Raw genomic sequence first — 22,207 nt, forward strand, 5'->3', positions numbered from 1 at the left:
TTCAGGTTAACTTTCAAGAACCTAAAATCACTATAGACAGTCAAATGCCCACAGAGGATTTATACACATACATGGAGATGCAACACATGAATTTTAATAGTACTACTTACTCTAAATATCAGGGGAATAAACTGTGATACTCTTCACTTAAATTCAGTATTACTCTGTGACTAGTGCTATTGAATTACACGGAGTAAGGTGCTACTAAACTGAAGTATGAGTACCAGAATATGGACCCAAATGATTATGAAAGAAGTCATACCTTTTGAGTACTTCCAGACAATGGTGGGTACAGGATAACCCTCTGCAGAACAATTGAGGATTACAGCTTTACCATAAATCCCATCTTGATCACTTGGTTGAACCACAAATCTAGGGGGAACTGAGGGAAAAACAAGGAATCATTGAGAAATAGTGCAGCTGAGAAGATAATTCAGAAAATTACTGGCCAACTCTAGGAATTTTAATGGGAATAAAAATTAGAAATGGGCACAAAATTTTACACAAAGCAAAATAAAAAATATAACTTTTCAGTATTCAAATCTAACAGCTAAACTTTTTACTTTTGACTTTTCTTAATTTTAATTTGCACTAATTTAAAGCAGTTTTTGCCATTGAAAATGATATATATATAGATATTGTGCACCACTATGTGAGAGATTACAGGGCGGGGAAAGGTTGAATGGTAAATTCCACTTCTGTCTCATGTGATCAACCTTAGCATCAGGATTATATGATGACATATCCTCAGACTCAGCACAGGAGTGCTAGCTGTGGAAGACAGAGGTAGAACAGGCGTCTAAGAACAAGCAACAATTAAAAAAAAACTGCTGCCCTTTTGTATCAAAATAATTATGGATGCTGACAGGTTTTAGAAAAAGAGGAAATCAAAGAAAATAACGCAGAAAAACAGACCTAAATATCAGTGAACAAAGCAATATGATAACAAAAATATTAATACTACCTACCTCTTAGAAAGATCATTTTACTTTAAAATGATGTGGTTCAAACCAGTGCCTATCGTTCTATAAACAAATGTGGAATTTTTTGGATGATCTCTACTTCTTTGAGGTCATGCTCAAATGAGAGAGAAATGATCTGAGTTATCTGATATTGATATGTATTGTGGAGGTCACTAGATGTGTTGGTTTTGAGGAGCTGACCAGAATGTGCCAATAAGCATACACAATGTAGGAGATTAAGTACTTGTGACAATATTGGCACTACGAGCTGACCATGAGATGCCACTACTAGACATACTTGCACAGACAGACTTGCAAAGGTGACAACCATGATTTATGGCTTTCAGAGTTTGAAGTACTCTGAGCTGAAGGGTCTAAAAAAAAAAAAAAAAAAAAAAAAAAAGGCCTCAGGCATATAGGGTCTAATCTAAAAGTCCATTAAAGTCAATGGGAGTCTTTCCATTGACTTCAATGGGCTTTCAATCAGACCCATAATCATAGAATCATAGAAATTTAAGACTGGAAGGGACCACAAGAGGTCATCTAGTCCAATCCCCTGCACTCATGGCAGGACTAAGTACTATTTAGACCATCCCTGACAGATTTTTGTCTAAGGTATTCTTAAAAAGCTCCAGTGACAGAGATTCCACAGCCTCCCTAGGTAATTTGTTCCAGTGCTTAACTAATGACCACACACTTGGAAAACAGAAGTGTATAAATTATTTGTATCCTCCATACGTACAAATCTTCTTGTTGTTGTTTTAGTGCCAGACAGAAAACCATGTTAGGTGACTGAGCCTGTAAAAGTTGTTTTTATTTAATTTGATATACGGCATGCACCAGAAAAACAGTGCAATGGAAGCAAAGCAGAAACAGCAGAATGACCAGTGCTAAATTTCCAGTATAGATGGCTTAGTGGCTTATGTAAGTAGTATCATCCATTGCAGGATGAGTTAGCACTTGGAGCAATGTTACTGAGGGCAGACAATCATTTTACGAGTTCTTTTTCTAAATTAAATCCTAAAGCTTTATTAAGGACACTGAATAATCTAATACAGTGTGAAGCTGTTAATTAACCAAATGTGAATAAAGACAATGAGCAGAAAACAAGAAATGTCAGTATGTCTTAAATTGTACTGCAATAAACCTCAGGAGCTAACTGTGACAGAAACAATATCCCCCCTCTGCACTGAAAAAGGCAGGTTCTCATTTATTACTTTGCAATGGAAAGAGTTACTGTATTTATTGTTCATAATTATTGCAGCTTTCCAGAGGATTGCCATGCTGTCAAGCACAAATCAAGTATCACATTAATTCACAGGAAAGCTATTCACCAAAACTGCAACCCTAGCAATCATAATCTTGGACAATAGTCCACATTATTCCATTCATTAACATAGAATATTTACATCAGCATATGAAATCAAATTATTGTAAGTCCATTTCATCACCAAGCAAACAGAAAAGCAGAAAAGGGGATCTGGGGTACTGATTCTCCAAGGTCTGCTAAAAAACTCCACTACTAGGCAGTAACACAAACATACTTGGGTTTATATGTCTCACAGTCTAGTGACATCACCATGTTTCACCTGGAGAACTGTTATTTGGAAGCAAATTATCTTCAGGGTTTCCCAGAATCAATAAAGAGGTGACCATCCATAAATTCTTGCATGAAAATAAACTGCTAACATTCTGTAAAACAAATACTTTGCCTGATTCAGGAAACATTCTGTAACACATTTTTGGTAAAAAAGATGTGGTGCATACAAAGGTGACTGCCTGAGGCCCAGAAATAAAAGGCTACAGTTCTGATTAGAGTAGCACGTGCCTCATACAAGGATATGTTGGAAAATGGACATATTTATAATAAAGGAGATATAATTTTAAAACTAATGAGACACTTGAATTTCCTCCAGAATTGAATGGAAATGAGTTGCACTCAGCTTGACATTGCTTGATAGAGATGGGATCTGAGTCAGTGGATAATGGGTCAATTCAAGAGCATAGGTATTCAGAGATTAAAATCCTAGTAACATTGTCAAAGGTTGAGAATAAAGATGTGTCCAGTACAGAATCAGTATCTTTTACCCTTGGTTTTCCAATGTGCAAGGTACTATGACACCTAAACATTGTTAATACAATAACAACTGAACATAGTAGTTTAGTAACTATAAATGACACTCTAAGAAAGTGGTCCCCAACCTTTTTGTGACTAGTAGCACATTCACATTTTCAGAAGAGTGTGGCGGGCGCCAACAATTTTTCAAGGCTTATTTTGTATTTGTATATTAAATAATACAAAAAATATATTTAATATTACATAATATATGAATCCAGAGAGAAGAGAGAAGCTGGAGAAAAGCCACAAGGACAGAGAACACCGGTGCCCACAGCCCTGGAGTACTCAGTCCCCAGCAGGTGTGGGGCCCCAGATTCTCTTCTCTGCTGGGCACTAGGTGGGCCCCACACCTTCTGGGGACCAAGAACACCAGCATCTTCAGCCCCAGAGTTCTCTGTACCCAGCAGGCGCGGGGCCACGGCTTCTCTCCAGCTTAAGCCGCGGCTCTGCACCTGCCAGGGACCAAGAACACCGGCACCTGGGAAGTAGGCAGGTCCTGCATCTGATGGAAACAGAGAACACCACGCCCGCAGCCTGAGTTCTCTGTCCCCAGCAGGTCCCCTGCTGGGCACTAGGTGGGTGCACATAAATGCCCTGGCGGGCGCCATGGCACCCACAGGCACCACGCTGGGGACCACTGCTCTAAGATAATATGCAACTAAATAAATATGGGACTTATTTTGTCCTTCAAAAAAGTGGAGGCTACAATGTTACACTACTGATCAATTTTTGTTAAGTGTTTTGAGATTCATGGATATATTTGTTATCCGAGAATCTCAAAACACGTTACAAAAATGGGTAGTGTCATTACTCCAGTTTTACAGACAGGGTAACTACACCACAGACAGCCCATGTCACATATAGGCTTCATATAAACAGTGCTGACCAATCACAAGTTCCGATGAGTTCAGCACCTCTGAAGATGTCAACTATGAGTTAGAACCTAGCTCTCCCAACTCCCAGTCCTATGCCCAACCTACCAGATTTTGGTTTCTCATCATGATGGGTCAGGTGGCTTAGTAACATTGGATTCAAGTCTGACTCCCTGGAATCACTTGTTCATATCCAGACATGGTCTTGCATTCCTCCTAGAGCAGTGGTTTTCAAACTTTTTTTTCTGGCAACAGTTGAAGAGAATTGTTGATGCCCATGACCCAGTGAAGCTGGGGACGAGGGGTTTATGGTGTGGGAGCTGCGACAGAGGGTTGGAGTGCGGGGGTGAGGGCTGCGGGGTGGGACCGGGAATTAGGGGTTCAGGGTGTGGGAGGGGGCTCTGGACTGGGGCAGAGGGTTGGGGTGCAGGGCAGTGAGGAATCTGGTTGGGGATGCAGGCTCTGGGATGGGGCTGGGGATGAGGGGTTTGGAGTGCAGGAAGGGGCTCCAGGTTGGGGAGGAACTTAGGGCTGGGTCAGAGGATTGGAGGATGGGGTTGGAGCAGAGGCTTACCTCTGGCAGCTCCTGGTCAGCGGGGCAGCCGGGGTGCAGAGGCAGGCTTTCCACCTGTTCTGGCACTGTGGACTGCGCTGCACTCTGGAAGCGGCCAGCAGCAGGTCCGGCTCCATGCGGCTCTTGCCCACAGGCACCGCCCCATGCCAGCTCCCATTGGCCAGTTTCTAGTACCGAGTCATGGCCCAAAATTTGAAAACCACTGTCTTAGAGGGATAAGTTAAATTTCTTGTACTTTGGGTGTGAATGCCTTTCAGAGAAGGCCTTATAAGCCATGCTCTGGGATGCTCTTTATGGACACAACAGATTCCACTGTACTTCCATAATGTATGGTTTTGCTCAGATATCCTTAGCCAAAATTTCCCCTCTCAGGAGCTGTATATTGTACACTGGGTGATTACCACTTTACCACAACAGTTGTGGTTGCTGTTCAGCGGTGCTATGTACAAACATAATTTTCCATACCAGCTCAGGCAAAATGGTCCATCACATTGAGTATCCTTCCTTAGGCTGTAACCTACCATGAGCATGACGCTTAAGAGGATTTTGAAAAAAAAATCTGTCAAGGTGTATCTGGCCAGTTGTGCGTATAGTGTTGTACATGGGAAGCGGGGCAGAGGAAATCCCAGTCCCACCGTGATCAGCTGATGCCCTGAAGCATGATATGTGATTACTTGTTTTACGAAAAGGAACAATAATTTTGTGAAATGGTTTATATCCTTCAGGATCAAATGTGTGTATATAATTTATCATTATTAATTTATTGCGACTATTATCGAATTTAGTGCCAGATTGACAGCTGTGGAAATTAGAGTCTAATATTTAGCTACAGAACAAATACAGCATGAACAGTGGCATAAAAGCTTTCCCATACAGATCCACAAATACAGAGTGCTTCAACCCTTACAAAGATGAGTAATAAAGGAATTCATTTCTATGCCCATTCAAACTTTGGTCTCTCTGTAAAGACTACCTACAAGAATATCATTTTGTGCCAGTTGGGCTGGTATCTTTATTGCTATTACTAGATTCCCACTGGACACCAGAAATGTTGCTACAACAAAGCAAAATGACACAGACTTTTACAGTAGTTCAATGATCTTTCATCTACTTTTTTTCTTTTGTCTTCTAGCCAACCCAAAGGACTTTCTTCTTCTATGACTGGAGTGGGAAGTAGCCAGGTGATAAAAAGAAAGGACATCTTCAGCTTCTCTTTTTATAATGGATTTTTTTGTTTTTGTTTTTCTCAATCCCTACCCCCTGCAATTTTATTTTCAAATGAGTGGTTACTTCAGTGTTACCAATACATTTTTCGATACATACACACACAAGCCTTCATCTTTTGATTTTGACTTTTGATCTAGTTTTGCCCTATAAAGATGCTCTCTTGGTCCAGTTTCTTCAAGGCATTCATTGGACCTTGGAGAAATCAAGAACATCTGCCTGGTAAGGATTTCTCCAAGTTGACCAGGCAGATGAGCTTAAGTAAAGTCAACGCTGGGGAGAGAGCCATTAGTCTGGTGTATCTCTTGCTATGGTATTAATGCTTTGGCCTAACCTGCCTACACATCACTTCACAAATACATTCAAAAACAGAATGAGACTATGATGGAGTGATTCCTTTCTGAATATTGCCTTTGTTCCAGCAGCTTTGGCTCCTGAGTTTATAAAGGTAGACATTTTATATTGATTTAGCATTGAGTTTCTTTAGGGTTCACTCATTTCCTGGGACCGACGGATCTGTGCTAAGAATTGAGTTGCATAGGTCATCAGGCTCAAACTATTTAATGGTTGAAGTCAGAGGGACCTAGAAGGTATTTTCCCTCAATATCATGACTAAAAGATTCAGGCTTTAACAAAGAGAAAACAAAGGTTCAGAGAAATCAAAACAGATTATGGAAGATAAAATTTAGTGCTACAGTGATATTTTTTAGACTAGGAAATATTTTATTATCTGCTTGTCTGAAGAAGTCCCAGAAAGTTAGGGAAAGGTCAATCAGTGATTGAATTACACTGTTCATCAGTGTCATATTGATGGACTTGAGCCAAGGTTACTTAAAATAAATGATTACACAACCATTGCTGTTCTTTAATTTAATTTTGCTTTTCATAAACCCAGATATCCTTCCTGACTGAATTTTAAAAACAGTATTCATTATATTCTTAGTAGCATGATCAAAGTATGTGGGATATCAGACTAGGCACTCATAATGGGCCTTTCTGGCCTTAAAAGCCATCAAAGTGTTTTTGATCCCAACTATCGTTAACAGTACATTATACCAGAGAGTAATTCTGAAAACTCCTAACATGAGCTTTTCTAGTGAGTCCCTGGAGTCAGAGACAAAACAATCCAAGTGATTGGCCCAGAATACAATGTTCCATTTTTACATGGAACATTTGTAGTTTACATTTAGGTTATACTGTCAAAATGATGGAGGAAATTTAAACACCAAAGCAGCCATTGATGTATTAATGAATAAGATCATTACACACTGTTTTTTAGCAGAGATGAACAGTAATTAAATTTGGTAATTGGACCTATGGGGTCAATTTAGCGGGTTTAGTGAAACCATTTGCTCTGCAGTTCTAGAAAAGAGATGTTCTTTGCCCAAGTGAGACAATGCATAGCAGTTGATCGGGTACATCAAATGAGAACACTAAATATGACGTGAGCCTTTCAAGAATAGCCTTCAGCTGCAATGTAAATACCAACAAGGAAATTAAATGGAATGTTCAGTAATGACAATGACCGTTTGTCTTCCTTTCCTTACTTTTCAATCACAGTCTATATTTGTTACAAAATGTTTTCAAAACGTCAGTGAACAGACACAAACTCTCTTCCTTTATGGAACATTCAAGGCTCTGGAACTCCGCATGAGCTGCTTAACTATGTGACAATATAAGATAGATCAAGCAAACACAAAATGAAATCATATTTCCACTAAATGCATTATGGGGGGTTATTAGGTACAGTATTTAAAGATCTTATCTCAATTTAAACTCAAGATGTGTTCACACAAAAGAATGTTAAAATCATGATTTATGCATGCTCACATTGCTTTCTTTGAAATCTTTGTTCTAGTAGTATTTCAGAATTTGTGAATTCATAATATATTTAGGAGGGTTTTTCTCATCAATTAAAACACTTCTCACTACACTTTTTATTTCAGAGTTATTTTACTCCTGTACTAGAAAATCCCCAGAGGAATTATTAATCATAACCTTTCCGCAGAATTTTTAACCAGCCTATTGAAGAAAGAAAATGCTGAATTTAATTATGTAAAATGGTTTAAAAATTCTATAGGAAGGACATAGTTCTCTGAAATACAGCAGGAGTCATTTTTTTTCTTTTGTGTTTGTACAGCGTGTAGCACATTGAGGGTGCTACCAGAAATAAAATAATTAAAATAATAATAATAATTACTATAGATTTAACAGTAATTTTTACATAGCCACCTTGATTTAATCCCTAGTAAATTCTATAGGACTTTTCCATAAAAACTGACAGGAGCCAGCGTAGCATGAGTTTATAAAAGTGAACCTCATTTTCATTCACTTGGCTTGATTACCAGCCATCTTTGAAAGAAGAGGGTGGATGGATTTCCCTTCAAGTGAGTAAATTTATTTTTAAAACAAAGGACTAGAGGAGAGGCCTCCAGCATAACTCAGACAGCCCTGGGGTCCCTCTGGCACTTTTATGTAGCACTACAGGGCTGGAGCATGGTGTAGGATCTGACATAAGATGCACGCAATTCAAAGAAAATGTTTTCCAACATGACCATTTTTATTGCCTGAAAAATGGCAGAGTCTAAAGACAAATTAAAACACTTAAATTAAAAATACCCAAGACTTATTTGACAGCCCCCAAAATTAACAAAGATATGCATGTTTAAAAATTACAGATAAATATGATTTGACAGAGAATAATTGAAGATTATTTTCTCCCCAATTTATCAGTCACCATATGGACCCTTCAAAAGTTCATACCCTCGCCGGTAACAAACAATTTCCTATTTCGCTTTACAGTATTGCAGGTATTAATGATGTTGTCAACAGCCACTGCAGGAGAAATATAGACCCCTAAAATCAACTGTTGGCAGATAAAATGCTCTTCAATTTGATATTGGATTGCAGTGTATTTCGATGCTATTTTAAGTCTACCCACATGCTGTTAAACTATCTAGACTCTCAAATATTTTAAATGTAATTATCTATTTTATAAAAAGCATTTTAATTCAACTTTTAAAATTAATAACATCAATGTAAAGAGCAATAAGGAAGAATAATATTTACGATGAACAGAATAATATTTTCTCTTGACTTTTCCATACCAGTACACATGATTTCTCTCTACTCTTGTACAAAAAAACCCACACTCTTCACATAAATGAGACTTTTCCAAGAACCCATCCTCTGCCAGTTGGTAAGGCCAGTGTTTAAGTCCAGAGCATATTGTTCAGAAGCTGTTGCACAATATGGATTAGAAATGGGAAGAGCTTAAGTACCATTTATTCTCCCATTACATGGGGGAAAACTGCTTCGCTTATTTAGAAAACTAACACACACACGTACCCCGTTCTGGCTTTGATTCAAGAAAGCATCCTTGTTCAGGTTAATATTTTAGCACATGCTTCACATTATGCACATACTTAAACAACAAATGAAATACAAACATGCCTTCAAGTTAAACAGTTAAGCACTTAAATTCTATCTTGAATAAGGAGGAATTTAAGCACTTCCTTAAGGGTTTTCTTGAAATGGGGCCCCAGCTTGTAAGTTGTATCCCTGTTCCCCCAGTCTTTGTCTGTTTTCATCTTCATGGACAGTAAACTCTTCAGGGTAGGTACTGTGTCTTTGTACAGTACCTCACACAATGTGACGCCAGTTCTGACTGGGATCTTTGGGTACTACTATATCACAATAACAAAAACAGTTGTAATAAAACTGTAATAGGATAGTAAACTTGAGAATATACCAAAGGGAAAAATCTAGCACTGGGCCCCAGGGAAACGGGTTAAATATAATATATAAAGGTGGTTGAATTTTTTTGTTTTAAATTTTTTTCAATTACTTTTCATCAATAACTTTTTTAATGAAACATCTACTTTTAATTAGAATTTTTCAGACATAATTAAAAAAATCAAAAACTGAAAAATTTTGTCTGAACAGACAAAATTTCAATGAAACTAAACATTTTGCCTTGCAATAATTTTTTTTCATAGGGGGGGCACATTTGGTTGCTCAAACTGAAAACATCTCTCTCTCTCTCTCTTTTTAATAGAAACCCAAAAAACGTTACAGAAAATCTTTTACAAAAACAATTTTTTTGTTTTCCTGAATATTTTTCACAGTAAAAAGAAATTTCAGAGTATCTCTTCTAACAGGTCTTTTCCATCTCTAACTTTTGGGATCTTATATTCACATTCCAGAGATTATGAGTTTAGAGCAAGTGCAAAGACACAGAAGGACAATATCTAGCTAATTACAATAATGTTTTAGAGTGATATCCACATTAGTCTGTATCAACAAAAAGAACAAGGAGTACTTGTGGCACCTTAGGCCTGGTCTACACTACGCGTTTAAACTGAATTTAGCAGCGTTAAACTGATTTAACTCTGCACCTGTCCTTACAACGAGGCCCTTTATATCGATATAAAGGGCTCTTTAAACTGGTTTCTGTACTCCTCCTCGATGAGAGGAGTAGCGCTGAAATTGGTATTGCCATGTCGGATTAGGGTTAGTGTGGCCGCAAATCGATGGTATTGGCTTCCTGGCAGTATCCCACAGTGCACCATTGTGACCGTTCTGGAAAGCAATCTGAACTCGGATGTACTGGCCAGGTAGACAGGAAAAGCCCCGTGAACTTTTGAATTTCATTTCCTGTTTAGCGCTGGAATCAGGAACAAGTGGAGACATGTTCGGCGTCCCAATCAACAGAAGGCTCGCACTGGTGACTACGGGGTACCTGATCTGATCGCTCTATGGGGGAGACAATTCTGTTCTATCGGGCTTCCTTGTTACAAGAAGACGAACAATGCACAAGGCATTTGAAAAATCTCCAGGTATATACAGTCCCCCCAAACAGTGCTGTGTGGACAGTTGTAACGGAAGAGCAAAAGATCAAATGGGCGCTCATGGAGGAGGGAGGGGGTTATGACGGACTTCCACAGCATCCCACAGTCCCGCATTCTCTGAAAAGTTATTGCATTCTTGCCTTGAGCTCCCAATGCCTGGAAAGGTCAAAAAAAACATTGTTCCCGGGTGGTTCATGGTATATGTCGTCAATTTACACCCTTCCCCCCCCCCCGAAAGAAAAGGGAAAAAAAAGTTTCTCGCTTTTTTTCAATATTCACCTATGTCTACTGCATGCTGCTGGTCGGACGGGTGGCTGTAGCGCTAAACAACCAGCATCCCCTTCCTGGTGGGAATAAGCAAGTTTCATATTTATATTCTGCCATGTCATCTAAGCCATGGTGGCTCCCCCTGGCTGGCTCGGTGAGGTCGGGCTGGGGGGTGCCGGGGTAAAAATGGGATGGGACTTGTACTTGCCTGAATACATAGCGCGGGACTAACTCCTCCTCATTTTATTCTTCACAAAAGTCAGTGTTTTATTTTCCCTCATTTCCTTATACTTCATCACAGGAATGGAGGGAATTGGCCCAAAAGTAGCCCATGAGGGCTGGGGGGAGGGGACGCACGGTGGGTTGTTGCGAGGCAATCCCTAGAATTGGGCCATTGCAGCTTCATTTCTTGCGGGATCTCTGGGGCTCTGACATGGAGCGGGCTGTGCTCTCTTGGTTTCTTAGTAACAACTTGCATTCTAGGCAAAGTACTTGACTCTTTTTTGGAACAATAAAAGGAGGGGACTTGGGGTCCTTCTCATTTTTGTCCATGCACCCCCCAGCCGAACCTCAGCGAGGCCAAGCCAGGGGAGCACGCCATTGACAAGCAGAGATTGGTTACAGAACAACTGTAAAACCGTCATTCTCCTTGCAATTCATAATGGCAGGCAGACGGTCCAATAAGGGATGGTAACAGTGTGCCACCTGCCAAAGCAAGGGAATGCTGCTTTGTGCCACTGAAAATACCGCTCTGTTCGCCGAGCATCCAGTACATATACGTGACAGTGACGAAAAGGGCAAAACGGGCTCCATGGTTGTCATGCTTTTATGGCAATCTTGCCCGAGTGCAATGCCGAGGAAAAAGGGCATGACAATGATTCGGTCTGCCTTGCTTTCCCAAACCGGGGAGGGGGAAGGGGAATTTATGAGTATTTTACCCAGAAAATCACCTGCAACCATTTTTTTGGGCATTGGGAATCTTCAACCCAGAAATTCCCAGATGGCGGGGAGGATTGCGGGGAACTGGTACTATGGGATAGCTACAGGATAGCTACACAGAATGCAACGCTCCGGAAATCGATGCTAGCCTCGGTACATGGACGCACACCGCCGAATTAATGTGCTTAGTGTGGCCGCATGCACTCGACTTTATACAATCTGTTTTACAAAACTGGTTTATATAAAATCAGAATAATCCCATAGTGTAGACATATCCTTAGAGACTAACTCTAACTGACATCATCATGAATAGGTTGAAATATGAATGAGAGGCTACTAGGCAGCTCTCTAATATCACATTCTACAGGTCATTACCCTCTGATCCCACTGAGGGTTACCAAAAACTACACCATCTGCTAAAAAAACTCCCTGAAAAAGCACAGGAACAAATCTGCACAAACACACCCCTAAAACCCTGACCAGGGGTATTCTATCTGCTACTCAAAATCCATAAACCTGGAAATCCTGGATGCCACACCATCTCAGGCATTGGCACCCTGACAACAGGACTGTCTGGCTATGTAGACTCTCTCCTCAGGCCGTACACTACCAGCACTCCCAGCAGGGATGAAAGTAACTTAAAGGACTTACCAGTATGCCGGAGTCCTGAGTGGGGGCGTAGCCTCAATCGGAAGAGGCGTGACCTTTCAATATTAAAAGGCCCTGGGGCTCCGGCTGTGTCTCAGGGGCGAATTAAAGGGGCTAGGGCTCTGACCGTTGCTGAGCTCTGGGCCCTTTAAATCACCATGGGAGCTCTGCTGCCCTTACCCTGGGGCAGCAGGGCTCCCAGGGTGATTTAAAGGGCCTGGGGCTCCAGCCGCTGAGGGGAGCCTCGGGCCCTATAAAGTGCTGCCCGAGCCCCGCTGTCGGAGCTCCGGCGGTGATTTAAAGGCCCCCTGGAGCCCTGGGCCCTTTAAATCATTGCTGGGGAAGCCGGTCCAGTCCGGCATGGTGTACCAGCTCTTGCCGGTACACCGTACCAGAACGTACTGGCTTACTTTCACCTCTGACTCCCAGCTATCTTCAAGATACCACTGACTTCCTGAGGAAACTACAATCCATTGGTGATCTTCCAGAAAACACCATCCTGGCCATTATGAATGTAGAAGCCCTCTACATCAACATTCCACACAAAGATGGACTACAAGCTGTCAGGAACAGTATCCCTGATAAATGTCACTGCAAACCTGGTGGCTGAACTTTGTAACATTGTCCTCACCCACAACTATTTCATATTTTGAGACAATGTATACTTTCAAGTCAGCAGCACTGCAATGTTTACCCTCATGGTCCCACTGTATGCCAACATTTTTATGGTTGACTTAGAACAATGCTTCCTCAGCTCTTGTCCCCTAACGCCCCTACTCTACTTGTACTATACCGATGACACATTTATCATCTGGACCGATGGAAAAGAAGCCCTTGACAACAGGGCCGTCCTTAGGATTTAAGGTGCCCTAGGCGAGATTATTAACTGGTGCCCCAGGCGAGATTATTAAACTGGTGCCCCTGTGCCTGATCTGCTCTTAGCAACACAAATATAAGCATACAGTACTGGAAAACTTGCCACATTCACGTTATTAAAACCAATTTAATTTAATTAAACACACTGTAATGCTGATGGACTAGCACTAAAGAAGTAGCACTATAGAAAAAATTCTGATTTGACAGAATGATGCAAATAATATAATTTTTTTAATTTGTCAAAATTTTATTGGAAATTTATATGAAGAGGTATTGAAACAAAGATTTGTTTTTAATTAAAAGCAATCTTTCTGGCTTTTTTGGCTGCAAAATCAGTAATAATGTCATCGTATGACAAAGACAAAGTCGTGTCTTGTTCGATTGCAAGAATAGCAAGACAGTAAGCTCCTGACTCATGTGTTAAGCGGAGATAAGTTTTTTAATGAGCTTTAGTTTGAGAAATCCGTTCTCCTGAGCGACTGTTACATGGATTGGTCAGAGACATGGTGGCATGTACATTCATTAAATGTAACACTCAGAGTAGAAGTAGAAGTAATTAGAATAGAATTAGAATGTACACTCATAGAATACAAGTGGCAAATCCTGGCCAGCGGTTCTGCTCAGGCCACTGCCAGCTGAGTAAATGAAACCCAGATCGGCAGCGGGCTGAGCAGGGGCTGGTGGCTGGAACCCAGACAAGGATCTCAGGCCTGCTCAGCCCGCTGCTGGTCTGGTTCTGACACCAACTCCTGCCAGCCAGGATCCCGGCTGCAACCCCCCTCAGCCCGCTACCAGCCTGGGATTCTGCTCACCCAGCTGGCAGGAGGCGAGTGGGCCGGCGGCTGGGCTCCTGACTGGCAAGGGGCCGGCAGCCAGAACCCGGATTAGCAGTAGCTGCAGTGCTGCTGGCACCCCAGACTGGCAGCGGACTGAGCCACTCAAACCCCCACCGCCCTGCTCAGCCCGCCACCAGCCCACTCAGCCCGCTGCCGCTGAGTGAATGGAACCCCAGACTGACAGCAGGTTTGAAGTGGTTCAGCCGGCCTGCTCAGCCCGCTTCCAGCCTGGGTTCCTTGGGGGTCCCAGGCCAGCAGCAGGTTGCTGAGTGGGGCCGGCGCAGTAATCCCAGCTGGCAATAGGGCAGCAGCAGAACCCAGAGCAGTGATGGGCTGAGCCGCTCAGCCTGCCACTGCATACTATCAAAAATCAGCTCACCTGCCACCTTTGGCACTTGTTCCGTAGGTTGCCGACCCCTGCTTTATACACTTGTAAGGAGATAGAGCATATTACAGTTGTTGGAGGGCTCTTATCAGAGTACAGGCTATAGGAAAGTCAGTCACATTTTGTTTCTCTGATGAAAATGGCCACTCTCTGCTCAAACCAAACTGTCACTCATAATAGTCAACAACTTAATTTTCTGTTTTGGCTAAATATTGATTTTTTAAAAAAAATATTGAAATTGGATTCAGGTTGTTAGCAGAATTTTTGGCAAAGTTGTTAAATGACAATCTAAATGGCAACACGTACTGCTTCATTCTTGGCTCACCCCCTCAGCCTTCTGGGTCCAACAGCTGCAGTAACCCCAAAATCCACCTCTTGGGGTGCAGAGTGGCAATAGCAGCAGTGAACTCTCAGGTCCAATCACATGCCAGTGGGCACCACCACCAGCCTCTACGGACCATGGTGAAGTTAGCACAGCATCTGATCTCAGGGGCGGGCAACCCATGGAGCCACAGCAGCTCATCCTGCCCTGTGCAGTTCCCCCGGATGAGATGGATCACTGGCAGCTGCAGCCCGGGGGAGAGGCGCTCCCCCAGCTGGTGGCCAGATCCAGATGTCTGATTTTATAGGCCCAGTCCCGATATTGGGGCTTTGTCTTATTATGGCACCCAATTACCCCCTAGAGTGACCAGACAGCAAGTGTTGAAAAATCAGGACAGGGGTGGGGGTAAAAGGAGCCTATATAAGAAAAGACCCAAATTGGGACGTCCCTATAAAATAGAATATCTGCTCCCTACCCCAACTCCCTGGCCTGATTTTTCACACATCTGGCTAACCCACCCAGCCCTGTTGTGACATTCCAATCCTGGCTCACTGACGAGGAAGTGAGCTACTTTCACTTTCATTCCTCGCAGGTAGGCAGACACTACCCCCCAGCACCTCACCCAACCCAGCCCTGACGGAGGGAGAGGAGGAGAGAGAGAGGATGCTCCTGGGGGGAGTGGGAAGAGGAGGGGGTGCTCCGTGGGGCAGGGGGGGAGAGAATGGATGTTATGGGGACAACAAGGAACTGGTTCCAGAGCCACAGAGCCTGCCTCACCTCACCTCAGCCAGGGGAAAGAGTCACACTCACAAGGTGAGCTCCTTCTCCAACCCCTACCCCCTCCTCTTCCCAGAGACCCCAGCAGTGAATCCCCTCCCTCAGACTGTGCTATTCAGCTCTCTCTAGGACCCAGCAGCCCTGTCTCTGCATGCTCCACTGCTTCCCATCTGTCCTGGCAGAGCTGTGCCCTCAGACTAGTGATGCCCTAGGCTGCTCCCTATTCTGTGTATGGCTAAGGACGGCCCTGCTTGACGAATTCCACCATGATTCAACAATTGCCATCCCTCCAACCTCAGCCTGGACCAGTCAACATAAAAGATCCACTTCTGGACACACAGTGCTAATAAGTGATGGCCACATAAACACCACCCTATACCAGAAACCTACGACCGCTATACTTACCTACATGCTTCCAGCTTTCATCTAGACCACATCACATGATCCATTGTCTACAATCAAGCTCTAAGGTACAACAACATTTGCTCCAATCCCTCAGACAGAGGAGAAACGCCTACAAGATCTCTACCAAGCATTCTTAAAACACAATACCCACCTGCTGGAGTGAAGAAACAGATTGACCACAGCCAGAAGAATACCCAGAAGTCACCTACTACAAGACAGGGCCAACAAAGAAAGTAACAGAATGCCACTAGCCATCACCTTCAGCCCAACTAAAACCTCTTTAGCACATCATCAAGGATCTACAACCGATCCTGAAGGATGATCCCTCACTCTCACAGATCTTGGAGACAGGCCAGACTCGCTTACAGACAGCCCTCCAACCTGAAGCAAATACTCATCAGCAACCACACACCACACACACAAACAAAAGAAAAACATAACCCAGGAACCTATCCTTGCACACAAGGCCCTTTTCCAATCTGTCCACATATCTATTCAACAGACACCATCATAAGACCTAATCACATCAGCCATGCCATCAGGGGCTCGTTCACCTGCACATCACGATGTGTATATATCACCATGTGCAGTAATGCCCCGCTGCCATGAACGGTTGGCCAAACTGTATAGGCTCTACGCAAACAATAGATGGACACAAATAAGATGTCAAGAATTATAACATTCAAAAACCAGTTGGAGAACACTTCAATCTCCCTGGACACTCAATTACAGATCTAAAAGTCACATTCTTCAACAACAAAAACTTCAAAACAGACTCCAATGGAAACTGCAGAACTGGAATGAATTTGCAAACTGGACACCATTAAATTAGTTTGAATAAAGATGGGAAAACTATTCCCATGCTAATTTTCCCCTATTGTTACTCACACCTTTTAGTTAACTGTTTGAAATGGCCATCCTGATTATCACTACAAAGTTTTTTTTTTCCTGCTCTGTAATAGCCCACCTTAATTGATTAGTTCTGTTAGAGTTGGTATGGCAACCCCCATCTTTTCATGTTCTCTGTATATATATATCTTCCTACCGTATTTTCTACTCCATGCATTTGATGAAGTGGGTTTTAGCCCATGAAATAAATAAATTTAGCCCATGCCCAAATAAATTTGTTAATCTATAAAGTGCCACAAATAATATTTTAAAAACTGATAAGCAAGAGGAAAAAATCATTCTCCTGCTAAAGGCAGTTCCTAGAAATTTTCATATTCTCCGGTTTATTAGCATGATTTGTAGGAGATACTGTTCTTCTAAATTAAAAATACGGAGAATCATACTAGAACACTACTAAAGGGAAACTAATATAATAGCAGTTTAAATGTTTTGTTCCCAAAGGATGAGTGGGTTCGTGCTTCAAAATATTTTCCATAAATTAAATCCCGTGGCACCCATCTGTGCCCTAATGCATTCCTTGGTTGCAGATTAGGTTCAAGGCTCAGTACTTTCAGAAAGAAAAAGTTCTGTTTGTTTTTTCTGCTTTATTGTTCTGTGTTCTTTAAAATGAAAGAATCACAGAATATCAGGGTTGGAAGGAACCTCAGGAGGTCATCTAGTCCAACCCCCACTCAAAGCAGGACCAATCCCCAGACAGATTTTTGCCCCTAGATCCCTAAACGGCCCCCTCAAGGACTGAGCTCTCAACCCTGGCTTTAGAAAGCTAATGCTCAAACCACTGAGCTATCCCTAGCCCCAAAGAGCAGACTTGTCAGGCCTGTGGGATTACCATATATTCCATGATTTTATACCTCCATTAAACAATGATCATTTGGAAATATTGTTGACTTCTGTTTAATTGGTGCCCTTCAGACTAATTACATATCTTACCTCTCACAATTAATTGGCTTTGGCGCTCCACAGCTGCAGCGTCATTTCTAGCTATACAGGTATAATTCCCATTGTGCATCAGTGAAAGATTAAAAATCCTTAAGGAGCTGGTGAAATCAATGTTGTCAATGGTTACTCCAAGACTGGCTGGGATTGGCCTGCCATCCTTCTGCCAGGTGATTGTGATTGGCAAATCCCCTGAGACCACAACACATGGAACGAAGACTCGCTGTCCAATGGAGAACCTTGGAAACTCAAAAGGCTGGATGAAAGGTGGAACTGAAATGAAAAATTAAAAGAAGAAAGTTATTGCAAATCCAGTATAATTACGGAAAACCCTGATAGTTTTCTTTTCAAGAATTATCTTCAACCTGCCAGCTGGTATCAGGCATATGTAATAGTAATACAAAATAATAACTACATAGCAGTTTTTATCCAAGGATCTCAATATGATTTGCATTAATTAAATAAGCTTTACAGCACCTCTCTGACATAGGCATTATTTCCCCCACATAACAGATGGATAAACTGAGGTGACAAGACCTTCAGAGATACTGATCACCTACAATTCCAATTGAAGTCAATGGCACCTATGAATGCTCAGCACCGCTTAAAATCAGACCATTACATCCTGATCCAGCAAGTTGTGTTTCCTGAAACATTCTCACTAAGGCCTCCCAGAAAACAAAAATTCCATTTTCCAAAAAATCTTGATGTTTCAGCATTTAGTGGTGTTATGCATTGGGACAAAAATTGAGACCTTTTAACTTTTTGTGTGAAAAATTAGAGCAAGAGATAAACCCACCCCAGAACAGCCAAGGTTTAGAGCACACCCCTGGGAGGTGGGGGAGACTCATGTTCAAGTTCCTGCTCTCCTTACGGGCAGGGACTTAAACTTGCGGGGTCTGATATCCCCAATGAGTGCCCCAGCCACTGGACTACTAGCTATTCTATGGTATTTGAGTGTCTCTCCCTCTGTCTTAGATCTATCCCTGACTTGAGAAACCTTCCCCACTAAAGTTTTATCAAAATTGATACCTTTCTTTGAAAAGTTTTAGTTCTGATGAAAAAATGTTTTGTTGAAAAATTCCTCTCCAGACCTAGTTCTGAGCACCATAGACTCTCATGGAAATCAAAGGAAATCAACGGTGCTAAGTATGCTCTGGGAAGATTCAGCACCTTGCAGAATCAGGTCTTATGAGATCCTCAAGAGGTATTTAGGCACCTACTGCCAATTGATTTCAATGAGAGTTAGGTACCTAAATACCTTTGAGGATTTAGTCCTTAGTGACTTTCTGACATTCCAGAATACGTCTGGAATAGAATTTTGTGTTCTAACCATTAGACAACTCTGCAAACAGTTATTCACAACCACGTAATTATCCCTACTGTCTTCAAATGGGACTACTCAAATGCTTAAAGTTAAGCATATGCATAGGTATTTGCAAGATCAGAACCTTAGAGTGAAATTAATTTCTATGCACAAGAGCAGCAAAAGGTCTGTGCACCACTTCAGTCCCATGCAAGCCTACTTCAACACATCATGTATTTATTAAGAAGGCTTAACTGGAATTAAACATTGTGCATGGGCCTTGTGTCTGAGGGGAAAAATGAAGCACTTTGGGTTTAATATGTCAAAGACTATGATTTGTGTCTACCAATTAATCAGAGAAATAAAAAATATGTGAAGTGCTGACATTAACTTCACCCATTTGTACAAGCTCTTATAACAGAATCATGGGATAGATGTCAGGAGACCAAAGAAAAAATAATTTGAATTTGGAAGCCCTGCTGTTGTTGATAGCAGAAACATTCTTGCAGGTAGCAGTGACAGTCCATACTGATCCAGTAAATTATTGTCAGATGTTGGACATTGGAACAGTCCCAATTCCCATTCACGTTGATGACAAAAAAAGCTATACACTAGAGTGTGGGTTAGGGTTCTTTGAATTGTTCTTTCTTCAACTTGTATTTTTGAGGTTGACATTTCCTAGGCATGAAAATGGAGACAACGAGGAACAAAGTACTGGCTTTCCCCCTTCCCCATTCAAAAATGTCAAATCAGAGGACCCTGAAAGTAATATAGCTTGAAGTAAAGATGCTACTTTAGGAGTACAGGTTCACATGCATGCAGAAAATCACCTGACATTACTTGTCATGGCTTCCGAATCTAGCAAATATTTGATAGAGATTGTGTTAAAGCCTGAAAGTATTAGATACACTGTACTAGACATCAGCAAAGCAGTTCAGACTGAATAGGGAATGTTTTTATGTAACATCTGAAAATAATTTACACACATCTATACTTCCAGTTTCTTGCTGGGATCAGAAGCAGGTGTATAGTCTGGGGCAATTTTTGGCTTTAGTACATGTGGAAAGTTCCAGAAACTTGCAAGAAAGACTTGTGTCATGAAATTCCCACCCTAATTTTGGCGATTCTGAAGGATCAAATTAACATTCAAATTTTTGAGCAACTGTTTGCAAGGTATTGAATTTAGCCTCTCCACCCCTTAACATCTTGCATTATAATATGTAGGTTGACTTCACCACTATGTAGCAGTTTTCAGATGGAATTCAGAAAGTAGTTGTGAGATTTGAAGACCAGCACGTTGTCTCTCCAAACAGGTTATTAGAGCATAGATGAGATGGACCGTTGCTTACTCCTGTTGTATAAACTTTAACATGCATGTAACCTATAGCGGTTTGGTGTCCTGGCAGGGAATATTTTTTAAAACCAATATGTTATTAGTATCATTGCTTTGACCAATGTCAATATTTCAGGGACAACTCCAACTTGTTGCTAACAGCTAATCTGATATTATATTTGTATGCTTGAGTTGCTCAAGACAGCTTCAATGAGCTAACCCGAGCAGGTACGTCCTCGGAAAACAAATATACTTCACATCTCAAGAACCCAATGACAGACAACAAAAAATCATTAGGCAAAATTTCTGATTGAATAAATACAATTTGGACAAAGGTTGCATCCATCCCCAACTAAAGAAACTATTTCATTTCTTTTAAAAAATACAAGGCCCACCTTACCACTGTATTACTCCAGTTTTATGCTGGTATAACTGCAGTTACACTGGCGTGTAACACAGGTCCATATAGTACTGTTAGACATACAGACAAGTATACTATAACAAATACTTCAAGAATTGTGTTGCTAAAATGTACTCCTATAATAAACATTCTTTGCTGTTTGGCTACAGCTTGGACTTCAGCAAACAGGTCTCCAGAGCCTGTGGGCTTTTTCCCATATGCTCAGTGGATTGTTTTTCCACTCCCATGGTAAGAAAAAAAGCATTGGGTAGGACAAGGAAAGACACAGTGAAGAGTATGCCTGGGGTAAAACAGTGCAAATTTCAGCTCTTGTAATGTTTTAGGAATGCTGAAGCTAAGAGCACTTATTTTATTTAAGAAGAGGATCACTGGTGAGGCTCACTAGTGCAGAAAGGTTCAAATTATGTCTCCTTGCCCCAGCAAGTGCACCTGTCAGAGATTTCTTTGATTACCTTCAGTTTTCACCACTGCCTTCTATTAGGAGAGAAGCAGCTTTAATTTCTTGGCCAAAGGTCCATAGCAACCTTGTTGGAGAAAATTGCTGAGGGGATTCATTGAAACAGCACATTCTCCAACTAATCTGTCTTTGCAATCTTCCCTGTGAGCATTACCACCCTCACCCCCTGCAGTTCCCCACAGTGAAACTTAGGTTGTTGTCACTTTATGTCACTGTTCCTTAGTGGATTTTTCTGCAGCATGCGAACAGAAACACCTACATCAATGGCTTCTGACATACCCTTTCACAGGGTACAGAGTGAGCTCCCCTTCCCAGACTGGTCTAGATCCCTTGGCTGATACAAATAATGGCCTGACCCTCATCAACTTGTTCTCCCCCTTTGGGATGCTTACTCACCTCCATTTGGACTGGATTCACTTAGTTTTTATGCATTGAGAGTGCAAGGATCAGGACAGTGTCCGGGCTCTGTGCAGACACCCAGGACTAGCCACAGTCGAGCTCTTTGTAAATTTCCTTAACAATATCAAGTTTCTCCTAAACAGTTTCATCAGTTGTGTGTTACTAGGTGCAGAATCCAACTTAGTCACTTGAGCATTAGACTTTCAATTGTCTGCCCCTTACTGCAGTATATTGAACCTTCTTAGCAGGGATTATCATTCATCAAAATATTTATTCCAAGCTGAAAAGGGTGACCAAATAAACAGACTAGACATCTGCTAACATTACATCTGCTAATAACATTTATTGATCTGAGCTACTGTCTCCGTATGTCCTGGGTTCATTGCTAAG

The 22,207-nt window shown here is 41.6% G+C and overlaps 1 protein-coding gene across 2 annotated transcripts in view; it reads right to left on the reverse strand.

Moving 5' to 3' along the window:
* Positions 1-22,207, reverse strand: part of DSCAM (DS cell adhesion molecule) — a 665,984-nt gene that overhangs the window by 219,345 nt on the left and 424,432 nt on the right. For both annotated transcript variants that reach the window (XM_075073839.1, XM_032791676.2), the window contains exons 9-10: positions 17,896-18,174; positions 263-382 (exon numbers count right to left, since the gene is read on the reverse strand). In XM_075073839.1, the coding sequence (XP_074929940.1) occupies positions 263-382; positions 17,896-18,174 (399 nt within the window). The remainder of the gene's footprint in view (positions 1-262; positions 383-17,895; positions 18,175-22,207) is intronic.

The sequence above is a fragment of the Chelonoidis abingdonii genome, chromosome 1 (assembly GCF_003597395.2).
Source record: "Chelonoidis abingdonii isolate Lonesome George chromosome 1, CheloAbing_2.0, whole genome shotgun sequence".
Lineage (NCBI taxonomy): Eukaryota > Metazoa > Chordata > Testudines > Testudinidae > Chelonoidis > Chelonoidis abingdonii.